This window comes from Sturnira hondurensis, unplaced genomic scaffold (genome assembly GCF_014824575.4).
Source record: "Sturnira hondurensis isolate 20B ecotype Veracruz unplaced genomic scaffold, ASM1482457v3 Scaffold0006505, whole genome shotgun sequence".
Classification (NCBI taxonomy): Eukaryota; Metazoa; Chordata; class Mammalia; order Chiroptera; family Phyllostomidae; genus Sturnira; species Sturnira hondurensis.
Window position 1 is genome coordinate 3,884,714 of NW_028079136.1, and position 16,882 is coordinate 3,901,595.

General features: G+C 38.4%; 1 protein-coding gene and 1 pseudogene across 6 annotated transcripts in view; one reads left to right on the forward strand and one right to left on the reverse strand.

The window, feature by feature from the left end:
• Positions 1-16,882, forward strand: part of BTBD10 (BTB domain containing 10) — an 84,204-nt gene that overhangs the window by 56,295 nt on the left and 11,027 nt on the right. For all 6 annotated transcript variants that reach the window (XM_037050042.1, XM_037050046.1, XM_037050043.1 and 3 more), the window contains 4 exons: positions 833-1,029; positions 3,122-3,407; positions 9,247-9,349; positions 11,037-11,157. In XM_037050042.1, the coding sequence (XP_036905937.1) occupies positions 833-1,029; positions 3,122-3,407; positions 9,247-9,349; positions 11,037-11,157 (707 nt within the window). The remainder of the gene's footprint in view (positions 1-832; positions 1,030-3,121; positions 3,408-9,246; positions 9,350-11,036; positions 11,158-16,882) is intronic.
• On the reverse strand, positions 4,852-5,422 carry LOC118989738 (protein jagunal homolog 1-like; annotated as a pseudogene).

Here is a 16,882-nt window from a genome sequence, read left to right on the forward strand (position 1 = left end):
TTTGAGATATATTTAGTCATTTTATATTTGAAATTTGGGTAACTCTTGAATTGTTTAAATTCTACGTGTTTGCATGTTACTGTTACACTTAAATCATGACCCTTGAGGGAGCTCCTTTCCTGGCGGGTAGCACAGCATGGTGCGCAGAGGACATCTAACTTAGCAAATGATTGTGTGAGTGAATTCTGTCAGCTAGATTATTAATCGTCATCATTTACCCACTGTTACTCACTTCTCGGGCAAATTTACTCTACGTATGAGGTTTTAAAATGTTAAATTCTGTGACTTTACACAGCTGATGCCATTAAGTTTTTTTGAGAAATGCTTTTAAAAATTTTGAAAAGAGTTCAATCAAAGTCAAAATGAGTCGATTGAAGGTAGTGTGTAGACTTATTTTATTTGTCAGGGAGGCTCATTATTTTACCCCAGACCTCAGTTAAGAGTTCCAGAAGCTGATGCTCTTACCTTCTTTTTCTCCCACAGTCAAAGAAATCAAAAGAACTTTTGAATAGTATTTTGGAGATTTGGGCGGTCACTGCCATCACTGCTACCGTTACTTCTACGACTTGCTCACAAGTCAGTTTACCTTTCTGAGCTTTAGTTTTCTCATCCTTAAAACCGAGTTGGATTATGTGATCTTTAAAGACATTGTGCTCCAGAATTTATAAAACCTAGTAGTTTGAAGTAAAATAGGTTTGTTTCACAATGATAAAGTAGCATTTGATTCTTGCCATTCAAAATATTAGTAGTTTTATGTTAATTGATTTTTCTTTAAAACTGTTTGTATTTTATGTTCTACTTTTATGGTTATTTTTCATTTGTAACTCCCCAGCACTCCCTCACGTGTTGCTAAAGGAGTTGTTGACCACGCCAAAATGAGTCTACATGGTGCTAGTGGGGGACATGAAAGATCAAGAGATAGACGAAGGTCAAGTGACAGATCACGAGATTCATCTCACGAAAGAACAGAATCTCAGCTCACCCCTTGTATTAGAAATGTTACTTCGCCTACACGACAGCACCATGTTGGTATGTAGATCGACTACCCTTCCCGACGATTTTTTAAAGCGCGCATTTACCTTTTTATAGTAGTATTGATAATGAATTGTGCCTAATACTTCAGAGTAAAACCAACTTCTCTCTTTTATTCGGTTGCTTCTACTTTAGCTCAGCTTGGTTATTGCTGCAAAAAAACAACTAAATGAAACTTAAAAGTGAATTTTTTAAGAGTCTGGGACAGACTTATAAAAGTAATTTGAAAAGCCTTTATATTTGTAATATGTAGGTTTAAATTTTTTTCAAGTTGATATTTATCTTATGAGATAAATAGCAGTGGTTTATTTTATAATAGTTTGTAAATTATTGTGATAAATGCTATTAATAAGTTTACTATAAATATCAATAATAAATTTGATTGTCAATCATGGCAAATTGTTGATAGGAATTCTTGGTTAGTCATCCTGGATAAAAAGAACTGAAAGCCATCAGAGAATTTATTTTGATTTTTGACAATATTTTTAATAATAAAAATAAGCCCTGGCTGGTGTAGCTCAGTGGATTGAGTGCAGGCCTGCGAACCACACGATTGCAGTTCAATTCCCAGTCAGGGCACATGCCTGGGTTGCAGGCCAGTTCCCAGCAGGGGGTGTGCAAGAGACACCCATACATTGATATTTCTCTCGCTCTCTCCTTTCCTTCCCCTCTAAAGATAAATAAAATCTTTAAAAAATAATAATAATAAAAATAGAAGATGAAAGGGAAGATATAAAGTGTTTTGCTTTCTTGGCATCTAGCTCAGATCTTCTCTTCTACCCACTAAATGAATGTTATTACCCCTGTTCAATACGTGTGACTGTAAAGCACTAGTCTGAAGCAGAGGTATGTAAGTAATGTGAACCTGCTCATTTTCCTTTTCCCCTGGGATGGGGAAATTTATCATTATAAAGCAAAGTCATTTCTCCTAAGTATGTATAGAAGTTGCAGTATCTTAAGAATGTCCTTAAAGTCAGGCTAATACTGATAATCCAACAAAAAAGGTATAAAACAGTAATTTAGTTTGTTACATGCAGAATTCAGCATGTGGGAAGATAGTAGAAGTATATCATTATTTTATTATGTTAGCAAATCTTGCTTTTGGGATCCTACCAGCATTGTGGAAACAGGCAATAAAATGGAGGTGTCTATCTGGAGATTCTGCAAATCTAATTATATAATCAGTAAAGCTGTACAGAGTGTTCTCAGTTGCCTGAGTCATGGAGGAATTTGGCAAAAGCTGATGAAACTAAGGGGACAGAGATACATTTTTAGGTCACCTTTAAAGTTTAGTGATCTAGGCTCTAAAGAAACTTAATCACAAAATCTTAGTTTTAGTTCCCCTATGTAGAATATCGGAACATCTAAAGAAAATATTCTGAATTTTAATAATATCTCCTACCTGTAAAATTATAAATAATAATTATGTGATTCTATAAAATTTGTGGCAGTGCTTTACTAAAGTGAAATAAAAAGAAAGCAATATATCATCAGCTGTAAAAGCCACTTAATATGGTAGACATTAAAAGTCATTTTAAAAAAGTAAATACTTCTTATCCTGGTGAAATTTGTTTCTTCCTTTAGGACTTTCTTCTTGTGACATAAATTGCTGGCTTATGCAATGCTTTTATTAACACAGCAAGATTCCAAAATTTGTACTTTGTGTTCTCAGTATTAATACTTTTAGTATTTAGGAGAGTTTAAGTTGGTATTCTTTTTTATCTTTTACTGACTTTCCATGTTTACTTATTTGACTTGTGATTCTGTTCCTTGAATTTCTATATATTTTTAAATAGAGCAATAACAAAATTTACCTGAATTTTTATCTTAGTCTGGGTAAACATTACTAAGTTATACACCTCTTTTAAAGTCTACAAAGGCTAATTATTTTTAAAAACATTTTGATATTTTATACCTGGGAAATAAATTAATGTTTATGGTGTTCTGTGAAAATGTTGTTTGAGGTAAAAAACCAGGAATGCTGCGATTTTAAGCAACTGTTCTAAATCACAATTTTAAAAAGATATATATGGAACTTGAAATTTTTAAAAGAAAATTGGCATGACTCTGTTTAACGTTTTTATTTCAGAACGAGAAAAAGATCACAGTTCCTCCCGTCCAAGCAGTCCTCGTCCTCAAAAAGCTTCTCCAAATGGTTCCAGTAGCAGTGCTGGGAACAGCAGCAGAAACAGTAGTCAGTCAAGTTCAGACGGTAGCTGTAAGACAGCGGGGGAGATGGTATTTGTGTATGAAAATGCAAAAGAAGGAGCTCGGAACATAAGAACGTCAGAACGAGTGACGCTGATAGTGGATAACACTAGATTTGTTGTGGACCCGTCCATTTTTACTGCACAGCCAAATACGATGTTGGGCAGGTTCGTATTATTGCAGTTCCCTGTATTACTAATTTTAAAACCCTTTCACATTACTCTATTTTTCATTTAAGTTTACAGTAATTCTCTTTTGGAATGTAGTATTCCTATTTTATGGGTAAAAGAATTGAGCTTTTTTCTTCTTCAAGATTTTATTCATTTATCTTTAGAGGGGAAGGGAAGGAGAGAGCGAGAGAAATATCAATGTATGGTTGCCTCTCATGCACCCCCTGCTGGGAACTGGCCTGCAACCCAGGCACGTGCCCTGATGGGAATTGAACCTCAATCGTCTTGTTTGCAGGCCCGCGCTCAATCCACTGAGCTACACCAGCCAGGGCTTAAGAGTTGAGCTTTTGAAGATTAAATAATTTGTTCATGTTAATATAGCTAGAAAGTGGTAGAGCCAGTTTTTGAACTTGGTTTTATTTCTATTGATCTTTGTTGTACCAGTACGAATAGCAAATGTTTCAGTTAAGACAAGTTTCTAAAAGACTTCTACAGGCTAAAACCACAGATTGTATCTAACAAGGTGAATTTAACAGTGGTAATGTTTCCTTTACTTGAGGCTCCCAAATTCAGCCATCAAATACAGCAGGTTATCAGTCTTGTTGAGAGGGGAAAAAAATCCAGCAGTTTGGTTAGCTGAAAAATCATCATGAGTTGCCAGGGTGATATTGATACTTAAAAAACGGAATGTTATTAACATTAACAAATAGTAGAATAAAAGAGTAGTCATTAGAAGCAGTCATGTAGTCTATGGTCATCTAGGGTAGTGGATTACTGTAAAGTTTTGTAGTTATTGAAACTGCAGTCCGAGAATGGTATGGACAGTCTAGACTTGATCAAATGCATTTTCATTTTAAAGTAATTATCTTTTTCTGTTCACTCTAGTATAAAATGAAGGGGCATATATATGAAGTAGAAGTTTACATGAAGTAAAAAATTTTTTTGATAGGGCAGTTATAACTTCATTGATGTTCTTTTTAATTAAAATGCTTCACAGGAGAGACAGCCTGCAGGGAAAGCAGCGTCCTAAATGTTTCTTGCCCAACAACCCACAGATTGAAGTAGAGTTTAGCTTATTCTCCATCTCCTTCAGTCTCGGTGGCTGAGAGGTAGTGGATGGAAATGGAGAGAATGACTAAGACTAAGAAGAGGCAAGGATGAGACTTAGTCTTAAAAATCCTGAAGGGCTTCAACTTAAACCAGCTGAAGTTTGATTTACAGCTGTTCTTCACCCAGTTCCAGCCAACCAGGAATAAGTTAAATACAGTTTTGCCACCTCACCTGATGACAATAGTTGCAGCTTTCCAGAACTTGGGTGTAATTTGCACTCGTTGCAACATCACAGCTGCTAAAATTACCAAAGGAGACTTTAGAACAGCTCCTTTATCCTCTCAACAGGAGGGGTAGGCTTCACCCCAGAGATCAGTCCATCAGGCAGACTTCATTTAATCTGCTTCTCCTGTGTGCTGGTGAAGCAAGAGTCTGGTAGCTTCTTGTTGTAGCATAACTGCTAGGCATGCACTTGAACTGCCAGCACCAGCACCAGGTACATGAGGGACACAGCAGAAAAACCAAAGACTTTCTAGGCAGCAGAGCTGCAGTGCAGCAGGGAACATCTCCATGCTGCCGTAAATGAGGGGAGCGATGGAAAGGAGCCCCATGCTGATCATGGAGAGCACCAGGTAGCTAATGTTGAGGTGGGGTAAGGAGAGGGGGCCCAAGAGAGAAGGCGCAATGCTCAGCAAGTACGGTACTCCCACTGATAGGGCATGGCCACCTGATCATGTGACAAGAGCCTCAGGTGTCCCACACTCATCTTGGCAACCAGCAGCAGCCATATGACCAGATGCATGTAGAGTAGCTTCTTGATTTCATCGAGGGTCACGGTCATCTAGTAGTGCATGGTGACACACTCCCAGTGCAGGAAGTCACTGCCATCGTGCGGGCAGCTCACGGGCCTGTCCAACAGGCTGCTGGCCCTGCCCCAAACCCTGGAACGCCTTACGCCAACCCTCTGCTGCCTGTAGATTCTGTTCACGCCATCTTGGCTCCAGAACCAAAAAAAAAAATTTTTTTTTAGGTTACATAGGAGTACCTGGGATGTGTGCATCAGAGAGGGAGTCGGGGGAGAGAGAGATTTGTCAGTGTCTTTGAATACAAAATAAATGCTAGCATATGACACTGTACGTTTTGAATAGATAAATATTTAACATTGGCTTTGCATCAGAAAAATACTTGAACTATAGGCTTTTATGTATTTTTTAGTAGCACAGGAGAGATTATTAGATGGAAGCTATTAGGAGGATGACTTGTTATTACTTTACTTTTTACCTGCACTTTAAAGAAACACAGTGAAAAAGTGAACAATATTTTGCTTCAGCAGGCTATGTTTTCTTTAAAAACAAAATTTGAAATTTGAATACAGTATGTGTGTTGAACCTTTCATAAAAAGTTCAGATATTTGAAAAAATTGCATGATATTTGATTTCTGAAATACTATTTTACATTGATGAAGGCTGCTTTTCATGTGAATTAAACAAAGCATATCTTTGGGGATGAAAATTAATAGTCATAAGAACAGAAAAAACGGCATTATTTTGGAAACTGGAATAAAAAAGCTTTGTTCTTTATAGTTATGTGTTGTAACAAAAGGAGAAACAATTTATTTTTAATCCCCCCCACAGTTTTTCGGGCTTTAATTACATGTCGGGGAGGGGGATGGACCACTCCCCCCCCTGCTTCCCCACCCCCAGTTTTTGCTATGGCAAACTCAGGACGAGAGCGCCACCTGCTGGTGGTCCTCGGTTGCAGGCTCCAGCTATCTGGGAACCCAGGGGTTTGGAACACCAGGATTTCAAGGCTGTGAGTGGAAGCTCAGCTTCTGCCATGTCTCCATGTGCAGAATGTTCGCTATAATGATCTCCTGCACTTGACTGATCAACATGGTTGTAGGTGAGGTGCAGCTTTAACCACAATGGGACCTTGTTAAGATTGAGGATTCAGAGGAGCTGGGTCACTGGAAAGCCACCCCAAGTTGGAACTGTGTCCCCACTGGGGTCCTGTACCCGTAGCTGGAAACTCTTGGGACAGCAGCCTGACAGATGAATGGGGTTCCAGGGAGTCTAACAAAAGATTCAGCTGCAATCCTTCATGCTCAAACACTTTGAGATTTGGGTGGAAGCCGGGGCTGGGGGAGCAAAGGAAAGGTCCACCAGGTGTATTGTAGTGCCTTCTGGGGAGAGATCTAGAGGGAGAGGCTCCTGGGCCTCCCCAGAAGTGCCTTCCAGGTGGTCTAACAGACCCAAGAGCTTTGAGGCCTAGGGCTCTGTTGGGACCGGGGCTGTTTCCAAGTGCTGGGCTGTTGCTTTGATTTCCTTTGCTTCCTCATCAAGAGGCATCTTTTTTAGGATGGCAGCTCTCCTAACAAAAGGAAAACCATTTAAACTGGGAAATTGTTGAGTAGAGTACTTAGGTCAGCCATGTTTACTTTAGTAATGGTGGTATCACATTTAGAGGTTATACTTTATTTTCCATGTAGTTAAGTGTAGTTAAAGGACTATCATTTATTCAGAGGTCATATTCTCCTAGTTTTTTCTTGTTAGAATGTCCTGACTTTTATGAAAAGGTAGTGATAGCAGGTGGTACATAATGCTCCAACTTACAAAAACAGAACATTGGCAAACTTTTGGCAGCCCCCCAAATTTTTCCTAAAATTTTATAGTCAGCAAAATGTTCAAATCTGGAAATCTCTGGACTAAATGTTTTTGGAGGAGGTTTTACTTCCTTTAATCACAATTTAAAATTTTTCTTGGGAGTAATGCATTAAACTCTTCATTTTGAGCCCTGGCTGGTCTAGCTCAGTGGATTGAGCACGGGCCTGTGAAGCAAAGGGTCACCGGTTTGATTCCCAGTCAGGGCACATGCCTGGGTTGCAGGCCAGGTCCCCAGTGGGGGACACATCAGATGCAACCACACATTGATGTTTCTCTCCCACTCTTTCTCCTTCCCTTACCCTCTCTCTAAAAAAAAAAAATAATAAATAAATAATTTTCATTTTGAAGGACATATTTTTTAAGTTGCTTCTTTTCTAAATGGTTACTATTAAAGGCCAGTAACATGACCTGAAAAGACAGTAAGTCCTTTTGTATTTTCGTATGTATTATTGTTTAAACTAACATTAAGAGCTTTTTACTCACTTGTTTAAACTTTTTGTTCTCCTCTTAACTTCTTCATTCCTGTTTACCCAGCCTTTGATTTTTTTGTTTTTCAATCTAGAATGCAATTGTAAGAATTTTTTTTTATTTATTTATCTTTTAGAGGGGAAGGGAAGGAGAGAAGGAGAGAAATATCAATGTATGGTTGCCTTTTTTTGTGCATCCCCTGCTGGGAGTTGGCCTGCAGGGAACTGGCCTGCAACCCAGGCATGTGCCCTGACTGGGAATTGAACCACGATCGTGTGGTTCGCAGGCCCGCGCTCAATCCACTGAGCTACACCAGTCAGGGCCAATTGTAAGAATTTTGAACATGATTTTTTTACATTTGTAGTTAAGATTGTGAAAAGTAAGACAACTAACCTGCTTATACTGTCTTACTTTTTCCTAGTGTAGATTACTATATATGCTGCATTGTGATACTAACTTTGAAAGAAGATCACAGTTTTAAGGAAGATACATAAATAATATGGTTTCCCTTTTCTNATCCTTTATATAGGTTCCTCTAAATCCCTCCCTTATTTCCCCTGAAATTCCCTCCCCTCTCCCCTCTGGTTACTGTCAGCCTGTTCTCTATTTCAGTGTCTTTGGTTATATTTTGCTTGCTTGTTTGCTTCGTTGTTTAGCTTCCTGTTAGAGGTGAGATCATATGGTATTTGTCCTTCAACACCTGGCTTATTTCACTCAGCATAATGCTTTCCAGTTCCATCCATGTTGTTGCAAAAGGTAGGAGCAGAAGGACATATTTTTTAAGTTGCTTCTTTTCTAAATGGTTACTATTAAAGGCCAGTAACATGACCTGAAAAGACAGTAAGTCCTTTTGTATTTTCATATGTATTATTGTTTAAACTAACATTAAGAGCTTTTTACTCACTTGTTTAAACTTTTTGTTCTCCTCTTCTTCATTCCTGTTTACCCAGCCTTTGATTTTTTTGTTTTTCAATCTAGAATGCAATTGTAAGAATTTTGAACATGAGTTTTTTACATTTGTAGTTAAGATTGTGAAAAGTAAGACAAATAACCTGCTTATACTGTCTTACTTTTTCCTAGTGTAGATTACTGTATATGCTGCATCGTGATACTAACTTTGAAAGAAGATCACAGTTTTAAGGAAGATACTTAAATAATATGGTTTCCCTTTTCTTTCTTTTTTTTTCTTCTGGTAAGATTAGTATAGCAGTGACCTTTTCCCTTTGATTAATTAATTGCTTTTTTTTTTCTTCCTGGGGAGAGGGTGCTGGAAGAATGTTCTTTAGCTTCTGAATTTTATCAGTTGATGTTTTTTGCTTATAGGGAATCTGCATTGGCAAGCAAAAGTAGTTTTACATTTGTAATACAAATAATGCAGTAATTAATAAATAATACAAGAATAAACTGTGTTTTGTGTACTCATAACTGTAAAATAACTTCTGCCACTCCTTTCTACTACTGTTTGAAAGGAAATACAGTAAATATTCCTTTCTTAATCATGTTTGCCAGAATAAATTTCTAATAAAAATTTTTGAACTAATTTTATTATATAATTTAATGCTTAGATTATAGTTTCTTTTTTATTTTTGTGTGTGAAATCAGTTTTCCCTTTGAAGGAAATATCTTATATGTCTCTTAATTATTTGCTATTATAGGATGTTCGGGTCTGGCAGAGAACATAACTTCACTCGTCCCAACGAGAAGGGAGAGTATGAGGTGGCGGAGGGGATTGGCTCCACTGTGTTTAGGGCTATTCTGGTAAGTTCTTGTTCTTAAGTGTTTTGACTTAATCATATGACCACTTCTTGGTAAATATTTGAATCGGAGTCAGAGTTTGATCTGAATATCTTTGTGGGGGGATGCAGGATGTTGGTGTTTTTAAAACGCCATTTAATTCATGTGTAGTACATAAAAATAATCTAATATAAATAAATGGATTTTATCACCTTTGGAAAGATAGGATAATGGATGATTCATCTGTTAGGTCTGCATGGGCAGTTCTTTCAAGGGCTTAATATTAACATGTATGGAGTCATGTTACTACTGTCTCTTTAATTCTCTTAAATAAAGTAAGTTGATCGTTTTTTGCTGCCTAAGAATGAATGTGGCTGCCTGAATTCTGATATTTTTATTGCACACAAGCAGCAATATGGACGTTTATGAATGTTTAAAATTAATCTCTAAAATATATTTGTTAGCATCTTTGTTTTGAACCTTCATTTTCATTTTGAGATTTTAACCTTTTATTTTTTAGGAATGTTTGAATTACTGTTACAGAGTCCCTACTTGTAATTTCAAATCAGTGATAAAGATTTGATTATAGTGTATGACAGTTTCTGCCACAGTCTAAAAATATGGTTTCCTCAAACAGTTTGGGGGGATAGTGGAGAGAGGATCCTGAGCTACAAGACAGGAAAAGTATAGGTGACCCTTGAGCAAAGTGGGTTTGAACTGTTTGGTTCCACTTATGCCCAGATTTCTTTCATAAATAATGTAGATGCATTTTCTCATGATTTTGTTAACTTTCTTTGTCTTACTTTAGAGCATATAGTATGTAATACACATAACACAGAGCATTTGTATTAAATGCCTCTTTGCTATTGGTAAGGCTTCCAGTCAGTAGTAGACTATTGTGAATTATATTTTGGGGAAATCAAAAGTTATATGTGGGTTTTCAGCTGCATGGTGCATAGGTGCCCCTCTTAAGTCCAGTGGGATTTGGGCTCAACTGTGGTTGATCTCGATTGGGTTGTCAGTCCCGGAGATGTCTTGTTTCCATTGGTGCAGCAGCTTTAGAAATTGTGTTACTGTGGCTCTGAGCCTCAGAACCTTGAGGCAGGTCCTAACTTTGGGGGAGATGCTTCCCTCAGCTGCCTGTACTTCCATTGGAACTTAATGGAGTTGCTAAGTAAGAAAAGTTTCTGTAACTCAGCATGGAGTAACTTATTTGTAGTTCTCGGGCCAGTTTCTAACAACATGTTAAGTAGATCTTTGAAATAATTACTACTGACTGATTATAGTAATATGGGAAACAGCAAAAGATAGTATTTCAAAGAAAAATAACCTGTGCATTCTGTTTATATTATTTTAATACTTGGATATGACTTTGAAGTTCTTAAGAACTTTAAATTTTGCTCAGTTCTCTAGGTAATATTCAAGTAACTTAAAATACATTATTCGACTTTCTTACCTTCAAAAATCTTCAAAAATTTGTGGTAGTTATATAGAAAAATACCTCAGAGTGGGAAACTACATAAGAATTAGTATGATATAGTATAGAGAGAAGAGATGTATAAATAATGGGGAGTCTTGGGTTCTTATTTTACCTCTGCTACTAAATAATTCTGTGGCTGGTTGAGTCAGTGAACCAGTTGGATCTTAATAGTAAGTTTTGGCTACTTCACGCTTCAGATGTTTATGCATTCTTGCCCTTTTTTTTTTTTAGGATTACTATAAAACAGGAGTAATCCGCTGTCCTGATGGCATATCTATTCCTGAACTGAGAGAAGCATGTGACTATCTTTGTATCTCTTTTGAATATAGTACTATTAAATGTAGAGATCTCAGTAAGTATGCTGTTTTGTGTATGAATAGTTTGTGCAGTTGCAATATATTAGAATGAAAAGCCTGAAATAGTGCCATTTTTATCTCCCAGCTTGGGAACCCTGGCTTTGGTGAAGTGTGCTGGTGTTTAGCTTTATTCCTAAGGTTATATCAATGAAAAATTTTTAATTTTTTGTATCTATCATGTAAGATAATATTCTAAACCACTATGGAGGATACAGCTAATTCTCAAAAGCAGTATTTGTCATTAAAGATCTTAGATGGAATATCTGGCCCTCATTTATGCAAAAGGGTAAGGCACTTTATTCAAGGATTTCAACCACAGTCTCAGAGCAAGGTCTGGCCCTTGGGATGCTAACTCTGATTGATGTTCTCCTCTCACAGTTTTCTCAGCCCCTTGCCATTTCACCATTATGGCATGCCTAAGAAAAATGGGTGAATATATGCAGAAAAGTCACAGTGGTATGTGAGCATTCTCAAATGTGGACTGGGGTGTTAAGTGATTGGAGAAGTTCAAAAGAAGGAGAAATTATTGGGGGCTAGAGAGTTGGGAGAAGAGTTCAGATGTTACAGGTAGGAAGGAATGAGTAGGAATGATTTAGAAAGAGTAGAGTAGGGTGGCCATTCTGAGAGCTGGGATCTTTTGAGTAAAGGTACAAAAGATGAAGTTGTGTTTTTGAAACTATTTTTGTTTAATTTTCATTTATTGATTTTAGAAAAAGGTGGGGAGGGAGACACACATCAATTTGTTGTTCCACCGATTTGTGTGTTAATTGGTTGCTTTTTAAAAAAAGATTTTGTTTATTTTAAGAGAGAGGAGAAGGGAGGGAGAAAGAGGGAGAGACATATTGATTGGTTGCCTCTCCCACACCCCCAAATGGGGACTTGGCCCACAACTCAGGCATGTGCCCTGACCAGGAATTGAACTGGGGACCTCCTAGTTGGTGGGACGACACCCAACCCACTGAGCCACACCAGTTAGGGCCATTGGTTGCTTCTTGTATGTGCTCTGGCTAGGGTTTGAACCTGCAACCTTGGCATATTAGGACAATGCTCTAACCAACTGAGCTACCTGGCCAGGGCCACAAAAGATACACTTTTGGGAATAATATACTTGGACCAGAAGGAGACAGGAGTAAATATGTGGGCCAGATTGTTATGAAGGGTCTTTAATCCAAACTGATGTTCTTACGTTTTATTTTATATACAGTGGGAAGCTGTTTTAAAAGTTTCCTATCTGTGGTGATAGCTTTGTGTTTATCCCAGACATGATGGTTATCTTTACTTTATCACCTAAACTTAGCACTAGCTTGGCAGAGTGGTATCATGCCCTTTCAAAGACTGGTGTGTCGGAAACTGAAAAGGACATTTTATTAAAAACTTTTATAGTTTATTTATTTATTTTTAGAGGGGAAGGGAGGGAGAAAGAGAGGGAGAGAAACACTGATGTGGGAGAGAGACTTCGATTGGTTACCTCTCACACGCTCCCAATCAGGGACCTGGCCCACAACCCTGGCATGTGCCCTGACCGTGAATGGGACCGGCGACCTTTTAGTTCACAGGCTGGTGCTCAGTCCATTGAGCCACCCCAGCCAGGGCTTATTTAAATTTTTAAAGGTAACTCCTGTATACTTATGTAACTATTCTTCATGCTTAGTTATGCTCTTAACTCTGAAAGTGAGTGATGTTATTAAGCCTTTCCCTAAGTATCGCTTTATTTTTGTCAAGGATCCTTTAAAGTGTCCATAAAAGTATCAGTAGGTGGGATGAAGCAGTGTATGGTTCAACCCTGAGTCCATTTCTCTATAAATAATATTTAAATATTTGAAGTTGACTAGTTGGACAGCTGGAACATATAACTGTAAACCTGAACAAAGTTGCTGTCTCTTTACATCTTAAAAAACGTTTTTTAGTTGAAAGCATGAGTATTCATTATTCTAATTATAGATCCTAGACTTTAAGTTCAGTGTTTTTTAGTTGATGGAATCATTTTAATTTAACTTCGTATAATGTTGAATTTTGGTGACTGTCAGATTTTTTTTAAGTAGAATTTCTTACACATGATTCGGATTTTAGTTCTGTAACCCTTTGGACATAGTTTACCTTGTCATCACTTAAGTGACTTCATTTATTTGTTATGGAATTAAAGGTAAGAATCATTGTATAAAACTATGGGACTATTAGAAAACTGTACTTGAGAAATAATTAAATAAATAAAAAATGTATGTAGTATGGTTTTCCTAAACTTCTGACTTAAATAGTACTTGTAATTATCTCTAGATTACTTATAATTTGTGTTAGTAAAAATTTAGGGATTCTCATAGACTTTATTACAGCAAAACTATACAGAATGTGAAGAGACAGAAGTAGTCTTATAAAAATATAAAAGGATACTGTAGGTGTAGATTTGAGTTCAAAAATGATTTTTTTCTGCAAATAAGTGCTTTTACTGAATATTAGAATGATGCCTTACAATAAAATACCCGTTTGTCTCTTAAAAAGAAACCGTGTAAGTACTAAACATTTATTGAATGGAGAGTTCTGTGTTTCTTGGACGGGTTACTTAAAACCTTGTTTCTTAGTTGGCTCATGTTTCTTTTTTTATTATATTTTAATGATTCATTCTATTCCAATCTCAGTTTTTCCTCCTTTGCCCCCCTCTGCCCAGCCTCCCCACTCCCTCAGGCAACCCTCGCACCATTATACATGTCCTTTGGGTCATGTGTATAAGTGCTTTGGATACTCCATTTCCTATACTGTACTTTGCATCCCCATGGCTATGGCTATTCTGTAACTGCCTATTTGTACTTCTTTTTTTTTTTTAAATTTTATTTATTTATCTTTAGAGGGGAAGGGAAGGAGAGAGGAAGGAAACATCAATGTATGGTTGCTTCTCGTGCATCCCCTGCAGGGAACTGGCCCCTGCTGGAAACTGGCCTGCAACCCAGGAATGTGCCCTGACTGGGAATCGAACCGCGATCGTGTGGTTCGCAGGCCTGCGCTCAATTCACTGAGCTACGCCAGCCAGGGCCCTATTTGTACTTCTTAATCTCCTCACCTCTTCACCCATTCTCCCAAACCTCCTTCCCATCTGACAGCAAAATGCTTTCCATATTCATGATTCTGTCTCTGTTCTTCCTGTTTGCTTAATTTGTTTTTTTGATTCATTTGTTCATAGATATGTATTGTCATATTGTTGTTCATAGTTTTGATTTTTTATTTAAGTCCCTTTAACATTTTATATAATAATGATTTGGTGATGATGAACTTTTTTAGTTTTTTCTGTCTGGGAAGCACTTTATCTGCCCTTCAAGGCTAAATGAAATCTTTGCTGGGTAGAGCAGTCTTGGCTGTAGGTCCTTGCTTTTCATGACTTTGAATATTTCTGCCAGTCCCTTCTAGCCTATAAAGTTTCTTTTGAGAAATCAGCTGACAGAATTATGGGAACTCCCCTGTAGGTAACTGCCTGCTTTTCTCTTGCTGCTTTTAAGATTCTCTCTTTATCTTTAACCTTTGGCATTTTAATTGTGATGTGTCTTGGAGTGGGCCTGTTTGCATCCATTTTGTTTGAGATTCTCTGTGCTTCTTGGACTTGCGTGTCTATCATTATTTTTTCAAATAGATTTCCAATTTTTTGCTCTTTCTCCTCTTCTAGCACCCCTATAATGTGAATGTTGGACTTCTTGAAGTTGTCCCAGAAGCTGCTTACACTATCCTAATTTTTTTAGATTCTTTCTTCTTGTTATTCTGGTTGGTTGCTTCCTTATGTTCAAGATCATTGATTGGATTCTTGGCTTCATCTACTCTACTGATGTTTCCCTATAAATTTTATTTTATTTCAATAAGTGTATTCTTTGTTTATGACTAGATGTTTTTTATGCTGTTGAGGTCCTCATTAAGTTCCTTGAACATTCTTATAACCAGTGTTTTGAACTCTGCATCTGATAGGTTGCTTATCTTCATTATGTTTAGTTTTTTTTCTGGAGTTTTGATCTGTTCTTTCATTTGGGCCATGTTTCTTTGTCTCCTCATTTTGGCAGCCTCCCTGTGTTTGTTTTGTGTATTAGGTAGAGTTGCTATAGCTCCCTGTCTTGGTTGTGTGGCCTAGTGTCCTGTAGGGTCCAGGGGCACAGCCTCCTCTATCATCTGGGCTGGGTACCCAAGGTACACCCTTTTTGTGGGCTGAGTACACCCTCCTCTTGTACTTCAGCCTTGGTTGCTGTTGGCAGATCAAAGGGAGGGATTTCCCTAGACCAGTCAGCTGCAAGGACTGACTGTGACCTCTGACCACCAACCTCTGCCCTCTTTGGAGGATCAGCTGTGCAGGGATAGAGTGGTGGTGCTTCAGTGTAGTCTGTAGCTCCCCACTGGGTGTGCACACTGAGGAGTCTCCTGAGTGGTGCAGGTCTAGGTCAGTCCCCACCTGTGTTCTGCCCAGGGCCACCCTGTGTGAGCTATAAAGCAATCTGAGATGGTTGCTACTTGTGCTGGGCTTAGATGTTTCCAGGCAAAGTCAGGCTGTGAATCTAGGCTGGCTGCTCATAGTGCTGGGCCTGGGGCACCACTTAACAAGAGGTACAAGGATAGGGACTTACTGAGGCTGGCTTGTTGGAGAGGATTTAAGAATTTGTGAAACATGAGTGAAGACCTACCATTCATATGGAAAAGTCACTGTTAACAGCTTGGGTGGGTGTAAGATGGCTGGGACAGAGCCGGAATCTCTAGGGCAGGGCAAACAGTGTTAGTCAGGTCAATGAAATCTCAGGTATGGCACCCACCTGCTGACTCTGTGGGGGGAGGGTTCAGAAAAGGGACAGTGGCCTCAGCCTGCCTTTCTGTCTGGGAGAAAGCTGTCCCCCAGCTCCTGCCTCGATCTCAGACACTTCGGTTCCTCCCCACATGCCACTGGTGCTTCTCATGCTGCTACCCTGGTGCTGGAGCTCAGAGGGTATGAGTCTGAGCAAGTCTTTATGTGGGTTCTTTAAGGGGAGCTGCTTGGGACTCCAGAATTTTTCTTCCACCAACTCAATCCCCACTGGTTTTTATAGCCAGAAGTTGTGGGGACTTACCTTCCTGGAACTGGTACTTTGGGCTATAACCTGGTGTGGACCTGGGACTCCTCACTCCCGAGGTGTTCTTCCTGAACTCCTACCCACCAAATGTGAATTTGGGACCAGCCTATTCTATGTCTCCTTCCCTCCTGCCAGTCTGGATGGTTGTGGTTTCTTTAATTCTGTAGCTGCTAGACTTCCATTCAGCTTGATTTCTGATGGTTCTGAGTGATTGTTCTGTATTTTGGTTGTAATTTTGATGTGGTTGTGTGAGGAGTCTGGCCGGGTCATCTTGACTGAAGTTTCAGTTGCCTTATCTTTAATATGGAGATAGTAACACTTATCTGACTGGGTCGTTGTGAAGATTAAATTACTAGTGCTTGACACAGCATTAAATAAGGGTTTGCTTAAGAAAATAAGGTAGCAAAGCTCTAGTCGAAGTGACTTAGTTGGAGCGTCATCTCTTGACCAAAAGTTGCAGGTTCGATTCCCAGTAAGGGCACATGCACAGGTTTCAGGTTTGATCCCTGGTTTGGGTACTCACGATCCCTGGTCTGTGTATGGGAGGCAATAATTGTTGTTTTTCGCTGTCATTGATGTTCCTCTCTGTTCCTTCCTCTCCCTCTAAAAGCAATGGAAAATTGTCCTTGGTTGAGGATTAAAAAAGAAAAAATGA